At 33.8% G+C, this 18,482-nt stretch overlaps 1 protein-coding gene across 2 annotated transcripts in view; it reads left to right on the top strand.

The window, feature by feature from the left end:
• TUSC3 (tumor suppressor candidate 3) overlaps positions 1-18,482 on the top strand; it is a 224,278-nt gene that overhangs the window by 197,854 nt on the left and 7,942 nt on the right. For both annotated transcript variants that reach the window (XM_055335205.1, XM_055335206.1), the window contains exons 8-9: positions 10,711-10,785; positions 14,379-14,469. In XM_055335205.1, the coding sequence (XP_055191180.1) occupies positions 10,711-10,785; positions 14,379-14,469 (166 nt within the window). The remainder of the gene's footprint in view (positions 1-10,710; positions 10,786-14,378; positions 14,470-18,482) is intronic.

Genomic DNA, 18,482 nt, shown 5'->3' with positions numbered 1-18,482 from the left:
GTCTATACTCACAGTTTAATGGTAGAAAATCAGCTGTTATCCCAGAGTTAGACATAGAGATTCTCAGATTTGTAGAGGCATTCATTAGTCATTCAGTCCTCTACTCAGTGAAGTAAGCTCAATAAATCAAATCTGACAGATGATCATCTAGTTTTTACCTCTTTCTAAAAATTAATGCTTCACCTAAAAATTATGTTACAAATGCAATTTTTTTCCAAATGGTATTATGTAGGCTCTTTTTTAACCAAAACCTTTTCATTGATACGTTAGAATTTCAGTTAAATAAGTTAAATAATAATTCTCAACACTCAAGGCCTTGAAACTTAAAAAGGATCTTTAAATAAAAGAGAAGGAAAGTTGGCTAGTTTAAGGCCACTTTAATTCATACATCTTAATTACAACTATCAAGTTTAAAGTAGTTTCACAGCTTATATTTTGGTAAAGCCTAGAAAACTCAAGTTTGCACTAAACATTCTGAGGATAAAATCACATTTCTTTCTTGGCCCTACTGCCTTCAAATAGAGTACTTTACCTAGGGTTTATATACAACCATAGAACTAGTCATTCATTTGCTTTAAAAGCCTACTTTGGAGTTGTATGCACTGCATTTACTAGGTTCTTGCATTATTTTCAAATAAATAAAACTCTCTTCCTCTCAGATGTAACAGTTTATAGTGTAACTTCCTCTAAGATATAACGATTTACAGTAAAACTTCCTCTCAGATATAACAGTTTTAGTGCCTCAGGCACTGCCTTGGATCCTCTGTAACAATGGTTGACAGACTAGGACCAATGAGTGCTAAATCTAATCTGTCTACTATTTTGGTAAATAGAGTTGTATTGGAACATAGGCACAACTACTTGTTTCCTTATTGTCTATGATCACCTTGCACTACCACAGCAGAGTAGTAGCCATACATCCAACAGCTATCACAGACCAAAGTATTTATAGATGAATTTTGAACAATGTGTTAGGGGTTCTGAATCCCCCACACACAGTTGAAAACCCACATAATGCTTTTTACTCCTTAAAAATGTATTAATAGCCTACTACTGACTGGAAGTCCTACTGATAATATAAATAATCAATACATATTTTGTAATGCTATATATATTATATACTGTATTCTTACAAATAAAGCTAGAGAAAATTTAAGAAAATCAAAGAGAAAGTACATAATACTGTACTACAGTAACAAAAAAAATTGCATACAAGTGGACTCCAGCAGTTCAAACCTGTGTTTTTCAAGGTCAACTGTACTTTCTATGCCTTTACATAAAATTTACAAACTACTGCTCTGTAGGATGTGGTAAGTAAAGAAAGTAAAAATCCACAACCTTATTACCTCAAGATAGTTGCTGTTTACTTTATTTCCCTGCATGGAATTCCAGTTCTTACACTCTTCTGTCATCATTTTCATCTAACCCTGTAATATCCTCCCTCATTTCTTTTATGCTTTTTTGATTGGCAGCTGTCACTTACTTAGTTTTATGGCTTTGCATAAGTTATTCAGACCTCTCTGGGCTTTATTTTCCTTATTTGGAAACTGAAGAAGGTATCCATGTCAAAGAGTCTTATGGCAGTGGGTGAGATGATGAACAAGAATTTCCTGTCTTTTTAGGGGCTAAAATTGTAGTGGCAGGAGAAAGACAGTAATTTAAAAAAAAAAATGTGAAATCTCTTTCAAAACAATGGTTTGCAAAGGAATAGATTTGAGGAGGCTCTTCTGATGTCATTTGAGCAGAAACTGAAAGAGAAGTGAATTATGTGGATATTTGGGAAAAGAGTATTAAGCAGGGAATATCTGCTTTGTAATATCAAGTACAAAGATGCCAAGGCGGAGAGATTCCTGTCTTGTTGGAAAAATAGCTAGTAGGACAAGAATAATATCAAACAAGGGCAGACAAATATAGGCTGTGGATCAGGGTGCAAATTATGTATGGCTTAGAGGCCATTTTGAAGTCTTATTTATTCAGAGTGATATGGAAAGCTTTTAAATTGTTCTGAACAGAAGAGTGACGTTACTTGACAAAGATATTAAGAAAAAGAATAAGATTTAAGGGTAGGAATTTCATAAGCAAGAAACCACCACCAAAATTCACAGGGAAAGATAAATTGCCACATTAAGACAGCAACCTGCAAAGCAATTTTTAAAAAAATGGCATCAGCATCATGGCAAGGGGAGTTGTTCCTTTTGTCTTTTTGATTTACAACTAATTGGATATATGTAACCAAACAAAAGTACCTCTGCTCAATACAGCACGACACTCCTCTGTACCTTCCTTAGGGGGTGAATAGGATGTCAGAGGGCTAGATCCAAAGGAGTGTGTGAGCTTGCCCCATACACACTGGCTGCCATTAGGAAAGGAAATGTGGAGAATGAAAAAAGGTACAGTGACCAGAGATGAAGTATTTTGGGGATCTGATGGAGAAACTGTCAGAATAGGACAGAGACAAGTTTGGAAGCCTGATGGGAGAAACTGTCAGAATAGGACAGAGACAAGTTTGGAAGCAGAGAAAAGAGGAAACACACCCATCTGCCCCAGGGCAACACTGCACCTACTAGACTTGAAGGGTGGTGGGCAGCAGCAGCTACACCTCTGACAGAAGAGGTAGAAAAGGGAAGTGGTGAGGGACAGATGACCTGGCAGTACAGGCTGTAGGGAACAGCAACACCCAGCTCTCTGAGGGGGCACCTCATGTCTCGGAGGAGGAAGAATAAAGGAAAAGAGCAGACAAGAACATCAAATCGTCTTGAAAGAAAAGTGTTTCCTGCTAGAGGTCTCCAGTGTTTGAGCAGGTTAGCCCATGGACCTCTGGGATTTCCCCACTGGAGAATCCTCTTATTGGCCCAAGGACACTCCCAAGGCTTAAGATGCTCAGCCCACACCTACCCCCAACTCTGCCACCAGTTTTTGTTTTGTTTTGTTTGTTTTTAAATCCTGGTTCTTTTTACTGGCCTGCTCCTAAGGGTAGCAGAAAAAGCCAGCAAAAGAAAGCCCCAAAACTTGTGCTATAGCACCACCTTCTGGAAAACAGGATAAAGGTTTCTAATTGCCAGCCTGCTGAATTGTAATGAAGTACACAAGAAAGGTGTGTACTGTTTCAAATGGGACAGCAGAAGCACGTTTTCATTAAACACTATGAAAAATCACAATATGGTATCGCAAAAAGAATACTCCAGCAACCGAACTTCAAGACATGGAATACTGTAATTTAACTGATAAAATATTCAAAATTTCTTCATAAGAAATGAAGAAATTGAATTAGCTACAAGAAAACTTAGCTAATTCAATGAACTCAAGAATAAAATTAATGAAGAGGAGGCGTTCTTTACCAGAGATATTTAAATTATAAAAAAATGAGAGAAATTTTGGAGCTGGGGAACTTAATAAATGAGGTAACGAATACATTAGAAAGCATAGAAAATAGGGCAAATCAGATGGAAGAAAGAATAAGCACGCTGGGAGACAGGAATTTAGAAATGACTCGGAAGAAGAGAACTAATTTTTTTAAATTAAGAAACCCTAAAGAGTTGTTATTCTGTCAGACAAGCAAACATCAGAAAAATGGCATGCCGGAGAGAGAAGGGGACAGAGTTTATTTAAGGTAGTAATAGCTAAGAACTTCCTAAACCTGGGGGAAAAAATAAGGGAACACCTTATCACAATGCAAAAATATCTCTAAGAAACTGTTAAAAATCAATTATAAAGGAATAATCTTAAAGACAGCCAGGGAAAAAAGGAAAGTAATCTAGAAAGGAACCTCCACTAAGCTATCAATAGATTTCTCTGCAGAAACTCTACAGGCCTTGAGAGAGTAGAATGATATACTCAAGGTATTGAAAGATAAAAATTGCCCATCAAGAATACTTACCTGGTAAAGTTATCCTTCACATATGAATGAGAAATAAAGGTTGAAGAAGCTCAACACCACCAGACATGCCTTGCAAATAATGCTGAAAGGAGTTTTTCAAGTTGAAATGGAAAGATGCTAATTAGAGACACAGAAAAAAATGAAAGTTCACAAAACTGATAAAGGTGATAGTTGGAATTAGAAAACTGTAACTTTATATTAGGATACTTAACATACTACACATGTTAGCCACTTAATTATAATATAAAGTTTAAAGGAAAGAGCATTACAAATAATTATACCTACTGCAACTTGTTCATGAATTCACAGCATAGAAATATATTTGTGACATGAGAAATATAAAAGGTGAGGAGTGAAAGGGTAGAACTTTTATAGGTGGATCAAGAAAAGAATGTTTTGTTTTTCCTGCTGATAGCAGCTTAGCTGAGATGTTTTATCTAAGCCTCATGGTAACCACAAGTTAAAAAAATAAAGACAGAAAACAAAAAAAAATAGAGGAGGATATAGGGGGAAGACTGAACAAATCACCATGGAAAACCACAAATTTACAGAGAGAGAAGCAGGGAAAAAGAAACATTGGAGATAGAAACAACCAGAAGACAAAAGACAAGATGGCAATATTAAGTTCTTATATATCACTAATCATGATAAGTGTAAATGGATTGAAATCACCAATCAGAAGGGGCAGACTAACAATAGATTTTTTTAAAAAGCAAGGTCCAAATATATGCTGCTTGTAGGAGACATTTCAGCTCTAAACATACACATGGGCTCAATATAAAGAGGCGGAAGAGAATATTCGGAGCAAGTATAAACCAAAAGAAAGTGGGATTAGCCATACTGAGATTGAACAAAATAGACTTCAAAGCCAAAAATGTTAACAAGAGACAAAGTAGATCATTATATAATGATAAAGTACATCAAGTAGATGTATCAAATATAAATGTATATGCACCCAACATCAGAACAGCAAAATATATTGAGCAAATACTAACAGATCTGAATAGAGAAATAGAACACAATGCAATGAGTAGAGAATTTCAATAACTCAGTGTCAGTAATGTATAGACCTATCTAGATAGATCATCAACAAGAAAATGGTAGAATTGGACTATACTTTAGAACAAATGGACATAGCAGACGTATATAGGACATTCCATTCAACAACATAAAACACATTCTCTTGTCAACTGTACATGGAACATTCTCCAAGATAAATCATTTGACAAGACCCACAATACATACTAGCAAATTTAAGAAGACTGTAATCATACCAACTATCCTTTCTGACTGCAATGGTATGAAACTATAAATCAGTAAGAGGGAATCTAGGAAATCTACAAATATGGAGAAACTAAACAAAGCAGTGGGTCAAAAAGAAATCAAAAGGAAAATTTTAAAATATCTTCGAACAAAAAAATTTGGAAACGTACCAAACTGAGATAAAGTAAAAGCAGTTCTGGGAGATAAGTGTATAGCAGTAAATGCATATATTGAGAAATTATAATCTCAGGTAAACAACTTTACACCTTGAAGAACTAAACAAAGAACAAATTAAGCCCAAATTTAACAGAAAGAAAATAAAGTACAGAGTAGAAAGACCAGAAAATCAATAGATCGATGAGACTAAGAGCTGATTCTTCAAGAAAGATAAAAAATAGGCAAACCTTTAGTTAAACCAAGAAAAAAAGAGAAGACTCAAAATTAGAAATGAAAGTGGAGATATTAGAACTGATACTTCAGAAATATATAGGATCATAACAGACTTCTATAATTACATGCCAAAAAATTACATAATTTAGAAGAAATGGATATAGTCCTAGAAGCATAATTTACCAACATTGAAACAGGAAGATCTAGAATATTTTTATTCAAAAAAATATTTTTATTCATTTTTGATCTGTTCATGTTTTCTTTTTTTGTTGTTCATGTTTTCTATCCGTAATCAAAAGCCTCCCAACATGGAAAACCCAAGAACCAAATGGCTTCACTGGAGAACTTTACCTAACTCTTAGATAAGAATTAATATGAAAGCTTCTTAATCCCTCCAAATAGTACGGAAGATTTCCAAACTCATTTTATGAGGCAGTATTACACTGATACTAAAACTCGATAAGAACACCTCAACAAAAAACTGTGTACTAATATGCCCTGATAACTACAGATACAAAAAGTAGTCCACAAACTCAATAAACCAAATTCAAGAACTCTTAAAAAGAATTATATACCATAACCAAGTAGGATTTATCCCTAGAATGCAAGGATGGCTCAACACACAAATCGATAAATAAATACAAAACATCAATAAAAGGAAAGATAAAAATCACGTGTATATCTAAATAGATGCAGAAAAAGTTTTGACAAAATACAACATCCTGTTGTGATAAAAATCCTTTGTGGATTAGGTATAGTCAGAACATACCTCAATATAATGAAAGCCATACAAGAAACCCATAGCTAACATTGTATGCAATGAAAAAAAAGTGAATGCTTTTCCTATAAGATCAGGAACAAGACAAGGATACCCACTCTCACCACTGTCATTCAAAACTATGCTGGAATTCCTAGCTAGGGCAATCAAGACAAAGACCTAGAAGGCATCTAAATTGGAAAGAAGGAATACTGTTGCTACTTGCAGATGATATGAATTTACAGAAATTGATATCAATATAGACAGAGAAAGAATCCCAAACTCTTAACCAAAAAACTGTTGGAACTATCAACAACTCCAGTAAAGTTGCAGGATACAAACTCAACCTGCAGAAATCCGTTGCATTTCTTTACACTAATGATGAAACCTCTAAAAGAAATAAAACCCTCCAATTTACGATAACGTCAAAACCAAAACTCTTAGGAATAAATTTAACCAAAATGAAAAAAAATCTGTATAACAAAACTACAAGACTTTGCTGAAAGAAATCAAAACACAAATAAATGGAAATGCATTTTATGTTCATGGATCTGAAGAATATTGTTAAGATATCCCTACTTCCCAAAAGCCATCTACAGATTCAATGCAATGCTCATGAAAATACAAAGGCATTCTTCACAGAAATAGGAGAAACAATCCTAAAATTTGTATTGAATCATAAAAAGCCCCAAATACCTAAAGCAATACTGAGGTAAAAGAACAAAGCCAGAGGTATCACACTTCCATATTTCAAACAATTCTTCAAAGCTATAGTAATAGAAACAGTATTGTACTGGGACAAAAACAGACACAGAGACTAAAGGAATAGAGAGCCCAAAATTAAAACTCCTGCATATACAACCTACTAATATTTAACAAGGGAGTCAAGAACACTCAGTGGGGAAAAGATGGTCACTTCAACACATAGCATTGAGAAAATGGATAAGCACATGCAGAAGAATGAAATTGGATACCTATCTTGTGCCACTCATAGAAATGAACTAAAATGAATCCAAGACTGGTCCTATAAAAGATCTGGTCCTATAAAACTCATAGGAGAAAACAAAGGGAAGAAACTCATTGACACGTCTTGATGGCAGTGAATTTTTGGATAAGTTACCAAAAACATGACAACAAAAGAAAAAAATCCAACATATGGGACTACGCCAAACTTAAAAGCTCTGCAAAGCTTAAAAAACAACATGAAAAGGCAACCTACAGAATGCAAGAAAATTTTTACAAACCCCCAAGTATTAGATAAGGGGTTAATATCCAAAATATATTAAAAACTCATACAAGTCAATTACAAAAAAACAACCTGATTAAAAAATTGGCAGGGGAACTAAATAGACCTCTTCCCAAAAAAGACATGCAAATAGGCAACAGATACATTAAAAGATGCTCAGCATCATTAATCACCAAGGAAATGCAAATCAAAACCACCTTGAAATATCACCTCAGTCTTGTTAGAATTTGTGATAAAAAGATAAGTAAATGTTGGCAAGGCTGTAGAGAAAACAGAACCCTTGTGTTCTGTTGATGGGAATGTAAACTGGTGCAGCCACTATGAAAAAACAGTATGGAGTTGCATCAAAAACTTAAAAATAGGGGGATCCCTGGGTGGCTCAGCAGTTTAGCACCACCTTCGTCCCCGGGTGTGATTCTGGAGACCCAGGATTGAGCCTGCATTGGGCTCCCTGCATGGAGCCTGCTTCTCCTTCTGCCTCTGTCTCTGCCTCTCTCTCTCTGTCTCGAATGAATGAATGAATGAATGAATGAATGAATGAATGAATAAATAAATAAATAAATAAATAAATAAATAAAAATCTTAAAAAAATTAAAAATAAAACTACCATATAATTCAGCAGTTGCACTTCTGGGTATGTGTCCAAAATCATTGTTAGATGGATATATGCACCCCTGTTTTTACTGCAGCAGTATTTAGAATAGCCAGACATGGATACAACCTAAGTGTCTGTTGGTACATAAATGGGTTAAAATATTGTTAAGCTATGAAAAAGTGGGACATCTTACTGTTTGCAACAGTATGGATGGAATTTGAGCACAATATGTTAAATGAGATCAAAGAAAGACAACTATTTTATGATTATGATATCACTTCTAAGCCAAACTTGTCAAAACAGTAAAATGGTGGTTACCACAGGATTGGAAGTAGGGTAGTAAGAGAGTTAAGGGTACAAATTTAGCAATGGGTGATAAATAAGCCATAAAGAATTAATACACAGTGAAATTAATATAGACAACAATATTGTACTGTAATCAAATTTGCCAAGAGTTTAGAACTTAATTATTTCAACCTTTAAGAAAGGGATAATTATGTAATGTGACAGAAGTGATAATTATGGATACAATGGCAATCAAATTACAATGTATAATTATCAAATTAACATGTACCCCTTGAATTTACATGTCAACCATATTAAGTTTTTTTTTAATATATAAAAGAAAAAAATAGAGAACTTCTGTTGCATTGTAGTTAAGAGCAAGTGGGCATTGCCTCACATAGCCTTGGTTTGAATTCTGGCTCCAGCACTACTTAACAGGTTGCCCCAATTATTAATCTCTAAGTTTCATCATCTTTTTTTCTATCACTTTATTATAAGCATAGTGCTAAGACTCTAGACTCAAGGGAATTTATATGGGTGGATTGTCCAAAACATTCTAAGAATGAATCTTAAGTCCACAGACTACCATACTGGTAAAATGAAATATTTGTTCTCTTACACTACCCTTTTCAGGCCATTACGACATGACTGAAGGTCAAGGAACTCAAGTAATTACCCAGATTTCAGTGGTTCTCAAACTATGTATCATCAATCCCTAAAAGTTCAGTGGTAGTATATGGTATATATGTGTATTGGTCTTGGTTTGAAAATGTGGAGTGGGAGAGGCTGGTATTGCACAGTGGCTTTTCTCTTCTATGCATTAGGCTTCTAATCAAGGTTGGTTAGTTGTTTGGTTTTCTCCAGGAAGGGTTCCATAAGGGATTGCTAAATAGAATAGGTTGAAAACCATTTTTATAGAAAGAGGTTATTATAAGCATAAATATCTAACTGGAGAAGTCAGGCATTTATTGTTTTCCAGATGTTGGATAATATGGTCATGAAAGATTCCATTCTTTTATAATTATCAATACTTTGATATAATGGTTATGAAAATAGAGCGGAAGTATTTACTCTGCAGAATTTTCCCTGACCTTCACTTAATTGTATAGATGTATCCAGATAATATTCTTTGAGTTTTCACTGTTTGGAATAATAGAAGACACTTGGATATATCTGTACAGCAGGCTTGCTGATGGTGATTGTACATATATAGCAGTAGAAATGAATAAAAGGAGACAATAAAAGTGAACAAATTGAGGAATTTCTGGGCTAAAATTATTTTAGTTTTATCTTTATTTTTTTAAATCCATTAGTTATTTGGGCAGAATACATAATGAATATGTTTCCAGAATTGATGAGTTCGTCTATGTCAAACATGTTTTAATACCATGGCAAAGAATGTTCTTATAAAAGGGAAAGCTCCCATCATTTTCTTAATCTCTGGCATCTTTCAGTATGATATGAATATATTCTTCCAGGGGCACATGGATGGCTCAGTGGTTAAGCGACTGCCTTTGGCACAGGTCGTGATCCTGGGGTCCTGGGATCTAGTCCTGTGTCATGCTCCCTGGTGGGAGCCTGCTTCTCCTTCTGTGTCTCTGCTTCTCTGTCTCTCTTGTGAATAAATAAAATCTTTAAAAAATATATTCATCCTGCCACAAGCAGACATTAAGTACAGAATTGTGTGTTCATTCTTAAAATGTCAATTTAAATTAAGATCCTGCTAAATTTGTGAAAGTGGTTTATTATAATGTGCTTGTTGCTTTTGTAAGACTTATAATTGGTAAGAAAAATTTCCAAGTGACACAACACCAGACCTTAATAAATATTATTTAAACAAGATAATCTATGAAACAACACATGAAATAGAAGCCAAGAAAAAAAGTTTTGCACACAAGCCCTGAGGGGAAAAATAATATATTCTGATTTTCTATGATTGCTGATGAAAGTTGCCCCTGTGACTATAATTAGTACATATCTTCATATATAATGTGAAATGGCATAACTGATTATGGGAATCCATATAACTCCTATGTGCTAAGAAAATGAAAGTCCTGAAACTTCATGTTTAGAGTTAGACCTTCAAAATCTCACAATGTCAGGTTATTTATATTTAAATTAAGGCATATTCAAATACATGAAGAATGGTAATTTTGTGTTAGATGGAAAAAGTCATATCTAGCTCTGTGTACAGTTGTAACTTACATCTTGGAACAGAACACATTGTGTTCAGATCCAGAAAAGTTAATAGATTTTATTCGCATGTATTTCTACTGTTTCCTTGACAACTACTATAGATGCTGCTATCACCATGGGGATGGTTCTTCTAAATGAAGCAGCAACATCCAAGGGAGATGTTGGTAAAAGACGGAGTAAGTCTGGTTGCTATTTTTGTAGTTTTGCTTTAGTCTTAAGATTCATTTAAGTAAAATGGGAAATATATAAAAGTCCTTAGTAAACAAATTTCTAAAGAAATGTTCTGATATGAGAAAGGTTGCAGTTTGTTTTTGTTTTACTTTTTTCTATTTCTTGGACGTGGATGTACAAATACTTAAAAATAGATTTCTTCCAAAATGGAATTGGGTGATTTTCTGTGGAATTGCATATAAAGGAAAGCTGTTAATCCTTGTCAGGGGTGCTCCGACCCATGTACTGAAGCTGTAGTCCCATAGTAATGTCCACACTACAGGGAGACACAAAAGTCTGTGGTCAGTCTTCAGAGATTTTATTGGCAAATGCTGTGTTCCTTATGCTACAAGAATCAGGTACACAGTCAAGGACTCACAGTTTTCAGATAGTTTTGTACAATGAAATATAACACCTTCTAATTACCTCCAAACTTTTAGATCAACAATTGAAAAGGAGTTACCTGTCAATAGTATCTTTTCCAAGCTCTTTGCCTTTTGCAGTGGTATCCAAGATTTACAACTCCACCAACTTCCAGCATTGTTTCTAAGCAAGTTAACTACATTTTATTCTTTGATGGACTATTCCTTTCAGGGGGGTTATAGAAAAATAATTCATTTTTATGAAGAGGTTGTGGCAAGACAAGGGAAGAACACATGAGAAAAATCTACCATTAAGAACATTGGTTAGAAATGAAGAGAGGGCCTTAAACTTCCTGCCACAGACCTTTTTATAATAATTATCAAGCTCCTATATAATTTTATGATTAAACCTATAATTAAACTTTTTCTCAGTATGCTTTGCATTTCTGGAATATTTTTAAGCCCAGAATTTATGTTTGAGCAGCATAGGTATCTGAGAAACACAGTTTATTAAGAAGTTTAAAATAAAAATCCAGACTTACTTTCTTCTTGAAAGTATAGGGATCCCTGGGTGGCTCAGCAGTTTAGCGCCTGCCTTCGGCCCAGGGCATGATCCTGGAGACCCGGGATCGAGTCCCACATCAGGCTCTCTGCATGGAGCCTGCTTCTCCCTCCCTCCCTCCCTCTCTCTCTCTCTCTCTCTCTCTGTCTCTAATGAATAAGTAAATAAAATCTTTAAAAAATATATTAGCTATGGTGACCTATATATAAATAAGTGATTTCTAAGTAGTTATCTTAAGTGTTAAAATATTTTAGATGTAATATACAGTTTAATCTGTCCTTTGTTTTCCCATGGTGGGATCTATACACTATTGTAAAGAAACTGCAAAAGAATCTAATGCATTACTTTTAGTTAAGCATTGTACAGAATATCATTTTATGATACATCTTTTGAATAAACAATGTGATGCTCTTGGAATTGACAAATAATGTTTATGAAGACAGATGCATTATTATATATCCTGTCTTAAGTAATAGTAAGAAATACATAAATGTTTTATCTTACAGCAACTGTAATATTGTTCATAAAATCACTTTCCTCTTGGTAGATATTTCTCTACATATCACTCCAGCACCCAGCACTGTCATATTATTTATTCATGGATAGTGAGAGAGAAAGAGAGAGACATGGAAAATATATTTTACAATTACTCCTTTTTGATATATAGTACAACTACTATTATTATTGCTCAGATCAGAGTGATTCTGTGTCATCATAGCATTTTCTTACAAGTGTGTTACCTTGTACGGGCTGCAGTGGTTCATTCAGTAATTACTAACCCCTCACACAGTACTCGATTCTGCTGCTCCCTTCACTGTATACACGGACCTGAGTATCACTGTTTTGTTCCACTGCACAGAATCAAGGAGATCTGTTGTTTTCTTTAATCATGTACTTTGAGCTTCAAAGAAGTAAAAGTGTTTTGTTTAGATTCTGAAAATTAAAAAAAAAAAGGAAAGGATGAAGTGTTTCATAAAGATATCAAATATGTTAAGGGGTAATGTAAAGCATTAGATAATTAATTCTAGGTTTAATAAGATTGTTGTAAGCAGAGATGTTATTGTTGTATCTAGTGCCTGGTTGTCATACTGGGATAGTCTACACATTGGGATAGTCTACACATTTTTATAAAGGTGTTTTTCATTTTGGGATAGTCAGCAACCTGCTCTTTTACTTTATTTTCTGCCAGTATTCATTTGAAGTTCAACTGTATGAACTTTGTCTGAAATGAAATGTCAGAGAGGCTACAATTGAATATTGTTAAGCACTTATGACTTTCAACAATTTATACTCAAAACAAAGAATGATATTCCTGCAGAGTTGAATGAAAACTGACAGATTTCTAGACCATCTTCTGACAGTGTCATACCTTATCTACTCCTTAATTTCCAGGATTATAATTAAACCGTCTCAGACCTGCTAGAAGAATTTTTTTCCCAGTGTATATCATTTTAGAAGTATACTGAACTGCTAACTTCTTGTTTTCCTGTGCCTTAATGTGTTTCATTTTTTTACTCTGGTCTTCTAATTATTTCAGATATTTTGAGTATTTTTATAAGAATTCTCTAAAACTAACAAAAGAATACAAGTATTGTGCAAATGTTTCATTCTTAAGTGCTTAGATTTTCTTATTAAAAGTTAACACTTTTCTATTTATAGCATAGATTTAGGTCAATTTCAATTTCTTTAAATATATTTCTTTATTCCAAACATATTTGCATTTAATTGGCTCAGATTTTTAAGCATTTTAATTTTATAAGCATGTATTTTACTAATAGTAATAAATCTTGTTTAACTACTCTATATTTGCATAAATATATTTCCATTGTATATATTACATATATTTATTGCTCTTTGACTTTAAAGTCTTCCTAACTGTAACACAAAGGAAAAGAAAAAAGTATTTTCCCTCTTGTTAACTTGCCTGGGATAAAGTGATACTGAAAACCTGGACCACAGCACATTCAACTCTAATATTAGCCTTCTGTTCATTTGTTAAAACAGACAACAGCACTTTGACACAAGTATCTACTTGGGGGGGAGGGGGCGGTTTGCCTCTTTGGCTCTCCAGAATCCGTATTACTTCATTCCTGAAAGTTTTATTCCTAGCTTTTGTGCACTACGATGACTATTTCTAAGGAACAGACTTTAACCAAAGCAATAATCTAGCCAATAATCTAAAATGACATTCCTTTGAAAATATTGCATGGCATCTGAAAAGAATAAAATTCTATTTACTATTCTATATGCAAATGTCTAGGCTAATATAGCCAATGCTTTATAAGGCAGGGGCTGATAATCTTGTTTGCGGTTTATCATATATTTTGCTTTTGCTTTGTTTTGATCCCTCTGAGGCATTTTAGTACTTGTAGGAACTCTGTAAGAGAAGAAAACCACCAGAAGACTTAGATCAGTCACTTTTGTTGTTTTCATACCCCCAAATAGTACATTTTCATTGAGAAGAATGTGGAAAATAATGAATACATTGTATTTTGGATTATCTGGTTTGTTGTGCCTGTATGTGCCATGAACTATTAAAATGTAAGTATACTGTTATTAATTGAATGCATTTAAAAAACATATGCATTTGGGTTGCATTGTCTAGACACTAATGGCATTTTCTGTCTCTTTCTAGTAATTTGCCTAGTGGGATTAGGCCTGGTGGTCTTCTTCTTCAGTTTTCTACTTTCAATATTTCGTTCCAAATACCACGGCTATCCTTATAGGTAATATCATTATACTAATGTGAATGTTCTTATTTTTAACTAAACAATTTCAATGGTTAATGTATATTTAAAGGCTAATATAAAGTAGCTAATTCATTTGCCAAGTGATTTTAAACTCAGTTAAGCAAGTTTTTGAGCACCTGCCATGTGTTTAGCTCAGACTTTGCAGAGGACCTATAAAGCAAGGGCCCTGTTCCCAGACAGATTATTTTCATTTTTGAGATACATATGTATTATATATGTACATATAATACAGTGGGTTTTAGCTTTGTTGAATTCATCAATTTTTTTTCTTTTGTCTGTCCATCCAGTCCTTCACATTCAAATTCTTTGGCTTCCTCAGGTTTATATAGGATATGTGTTTCCTTTCATGACATTTACATAAATGCATCTCTTGGAACTAACAAAATACAGTATATGGCAGCAATATGTGCCCCCCACCCACCCCCCCCCAACGCAATACCAATTTTACATTTGACAAGCTTTCTGCCTTAATTAGTCTAGCACATGGATTTATGCTGAACTTATCCTGGTTGTGGTAGATCCTGCTTGGGGTTTCATTTTTTATTATTGGACTGCATCATTTTCCTTTTGAAAGATCTTTTATTTTTTTTTCTCAGAAATTTTAATCAGTTGTCTTGTGAATGTGGTAAGAAATAGATGATAAACATCAAGAGCAAGTGTTGCTAAAAAGTCTGCAGAGATTACATGCCAGAGATTTGAATAAATCTTGAGCTAAATCCTAAAAACTTGACAGCACAGGGGAAAAATATACATCTATCCAACTAGTTCACTGGAGAAGAAGTAAAGGTGATAGCGCAAGCAAGAGAGAGGTAATAAGTGAGTGGGAGACAGAATTCTGAGTAGAGTGGAAATGTGAGATGTTGCTAAAGAGGAAAAAGATCTCTCTTCCCACTGAATTATTCTGTGTAAGAAGCTTGGCCAGTTATGAACATAACATAGTACTGCAGTTTGTATTCCCTGAAATGCACAAGCATTAAAGTAGTTGATGAAAAAAGAAAAAAATCAACCTTGTTCATCTCAGATAAGAGCAGTTTGTAAGGAATGAGAGGATGAGATATAGGACTCCTTTGTTCTAGGGAAAGAAAAGCATGCAAAATATTCCCGAAGGTATATGCTGGCCTAAGTACTTCTGAAAAGACATCTGTGGATATCTGTCTTCATAGAGAGCGAGGCCCTACCTACCGTTAACCCTGGGCACCAAGAGCTAACTTAATGCAATCAGCTGCAGCAGACATACACTGAAGTGGGCTTGCAAAAGACCAAGGCTATATACCCTTGACTTTGAGATGAACTACAAAGACAAACACACTTTTCCCTTTAAAAAGAACGAAAAAACTTCCCACTTCTGCCTACTTTAGGTAATACCTGTACTTTGGATAAACTGTTGAGCTATCCTCTCAGTGAAAATGCACATTTGAACATAACACCATGTACTAATTTAAAAATTACCTTTAGCCTAGAATTTTAGCTCCAATGCCAGAATATTGTCTCGAGTGTAATGCCTTAGTCTTCGATTTCTTCCTTTTAAATTTCTGTGAATTATAACTTTTGTACTAAGAAATACTACTGGTAGTTTAAAGGTAATCCTAGACATAGTTCTAACTTATTTATTCTTCATAATTTTGAATTCTGTTTAATCTACAACTTCTAATTTCTTCTATACAGTGGATCATTATGTTTATTTTTGTTTTTAATCTTAAGCTTCGCATAGCCTTATTTATGCCCTTCATTATATTTTCTCAGTACTTAACACTATTATTTTTGTTGATCTTTGTAACTGTTGAAAGGGATAAGTCTGCTTGAAATATTTATCCTATATCTCCTTAAATCTCTCTCATATTTTAGTCATAAGTGTTTTTTCTACAGTACCAGTAGGTTTCATGTTGTCATTGACTTCTCCCAGATTCTTTTAGGTTTCAATAAGCAGACTTGGTGGATTAAACACCTGATCTAAAAAAAATAAAAAAAAAACAAAACAACATTTAACAAGACCAGATTTGACTTTATTCTTTAAACAAATTGTAAAGAATGAAGAAAAAAATAGGTTATTTACAGAAAATATCAACACACCTACTCAGAGGTACAAATTTGATGACAGAAGAAACTTAAGTACATGTTGGCATCTCAGAAGCAGTTCTTAAAGAGCTTAATTTTATTTTCTTGGATTTTTTTTTTCTTGGATTTTAAGAATAATACCTAAGATCCTTCTTCATCCTCAATCTTGGGAGCCAAGTAGTACTTTAAATGTCCCATATCAGCAATTTTATACCGATCTGTTACTAACTGTGTGACCTTGGACAAGTTACTTCACTCTTCTACATTTCTGGTTTTCTCATTTGTAAACGGAAAAAAAGAAAATTTACATACTTCATTTGATTATTGTAAGGATGACATGAGAAAATGCATGTAAATTACTTGACACATTGCCAAGTACATGGTAAATAGCACATGAGTTTGAAATATTTACATGTTTTTCTAAGTAAGATTTTCTTTACACTGAAGATTAAGTAACTTTTATATTTGCATGATTCAGTTGAGTGAAGAACAGATTTTCCCTGAACCTTTTGATGAACTTAATTGGGCTCCTGTGTCCCTTGAAACTACCAGTGAAATATCATGATTATTAAGAATTTGGTCTAATAACCATCTGAGCCATAGTTCAAAAAAAATTTATTAGAGTGGTATACTGCATTCATTTTGTATATTAAATAAAGACTAACTTTAGGCTCATTCGATTTTCAAAGAAAAGCAAAGAGCTAGTAGTGATATATAATAGGCTTCACTTATAGGTAATTTCCCATTATTTTCTTCTGATGCACTTTGACCGACAAAAATTCAAAAGAATTTTATGAAAGTACTTCTGATCCAAATGACATGAAACATTCTCTATTAATTCTATCACTTTGCTTTCTGTTTACAAAACTCTTTAGTTGTCTTAGCAAGATAGAGTAGCCGGATGGAAAAATATTTACAATCAGAAGAGAATTTTTGTAATTAAGTGCCCTAGCTTTGTAGTCACACAAATCTGAGTTTGAATCTCAGATCCTCTCTTCACTAACTTTGGGACTTGGAGTTAGTTAAGTTCTGGATCTCATTTCTCTTCACTTTGAAAACTTTTAGTTTTTTTGTAGATTTGGAGACAGGCTCAAATAGTTATTTGTCTCACGTTATTTCTCTGTCTTTTGCCAAGATATTTAGCTTTGTTGAGCTGCTTTCTTGATTTGTAAACTTGGTATAACACCTATCTCAGAATTTTGTGGGGATAAATTATATGATCAATTTGTAATGCCTGAAATGTAGTGGGTTCTCAATAGATATTTTCTTCACCCACTTCTTACCTGTACAAGCCCTTCAACTTTAGCACCTCATTACATTTTTGTTTTGCACTTTACTTCATTATGTTGTTCATTAAATATTCATACATAACTATTTACGTATTAAGGTCATTTTCATTCTGTAATATTGTGAGGCATTTTAGAGAAGAGTCCTTTTTGTATCTCCAACGTGCTGTGCACATAGTAGGTGCTCATCATATTAATTGACTAACTCAAAAACATTTTTTTATTTATTATCTAAATGCAACAGGAACCATTAAGATAGAAACAGTGAAAAGAAGAGTACTGGTTTGCCACATTGTACAACTCCAGAAGATGGAATTCACGTCACATGACACCCCATGGAGTTGTCAGGTTACTCCACACACCTAAAGCTATGTGTGGTGTATGGAAAGATAATTATTTCAGAAACCTGAGCTATAAAGATGCAAACTCAGATTGATTTTTAACTGGCATCAAATAATAAAAATATTTTTAATTAAGCTTATAATGGACATAGAAACTATCTTCTATTGTCTTAAAAAATTTCTGTGATTCTTGATGTCCTTGGCTATTTTGAGATCATGAAAAATGGAATGACATTCAGTAATGGAAAGTACAGAATAATAGCTAAGAATGAGAGACATTCATATGAGTTTTAAGAAGAGTATGATA

The sequence above is a fragment of the Nyctereutes procyonoides genome, unplaced genomic scaffold, assembly GCF_905146905.1.
Source record: "Nyctereutes procyonoides isolate TBG_1078 unplaced genomic scaffold, NYPRO_anot_genome, whole genome shotgun sequence".
NCBI classification, from domain to species: domain Eukaryota; kingdom Metazoa; phylum Chordata; class Mammalia; order Carnivora; family Canidae; genus Nyctereutes; species Nyctereutes procyonoides.
Note: the sequence above shows the minus strand (reverse complement) of the source record. Positions and strands in the feature narration are given on the sequence as shown.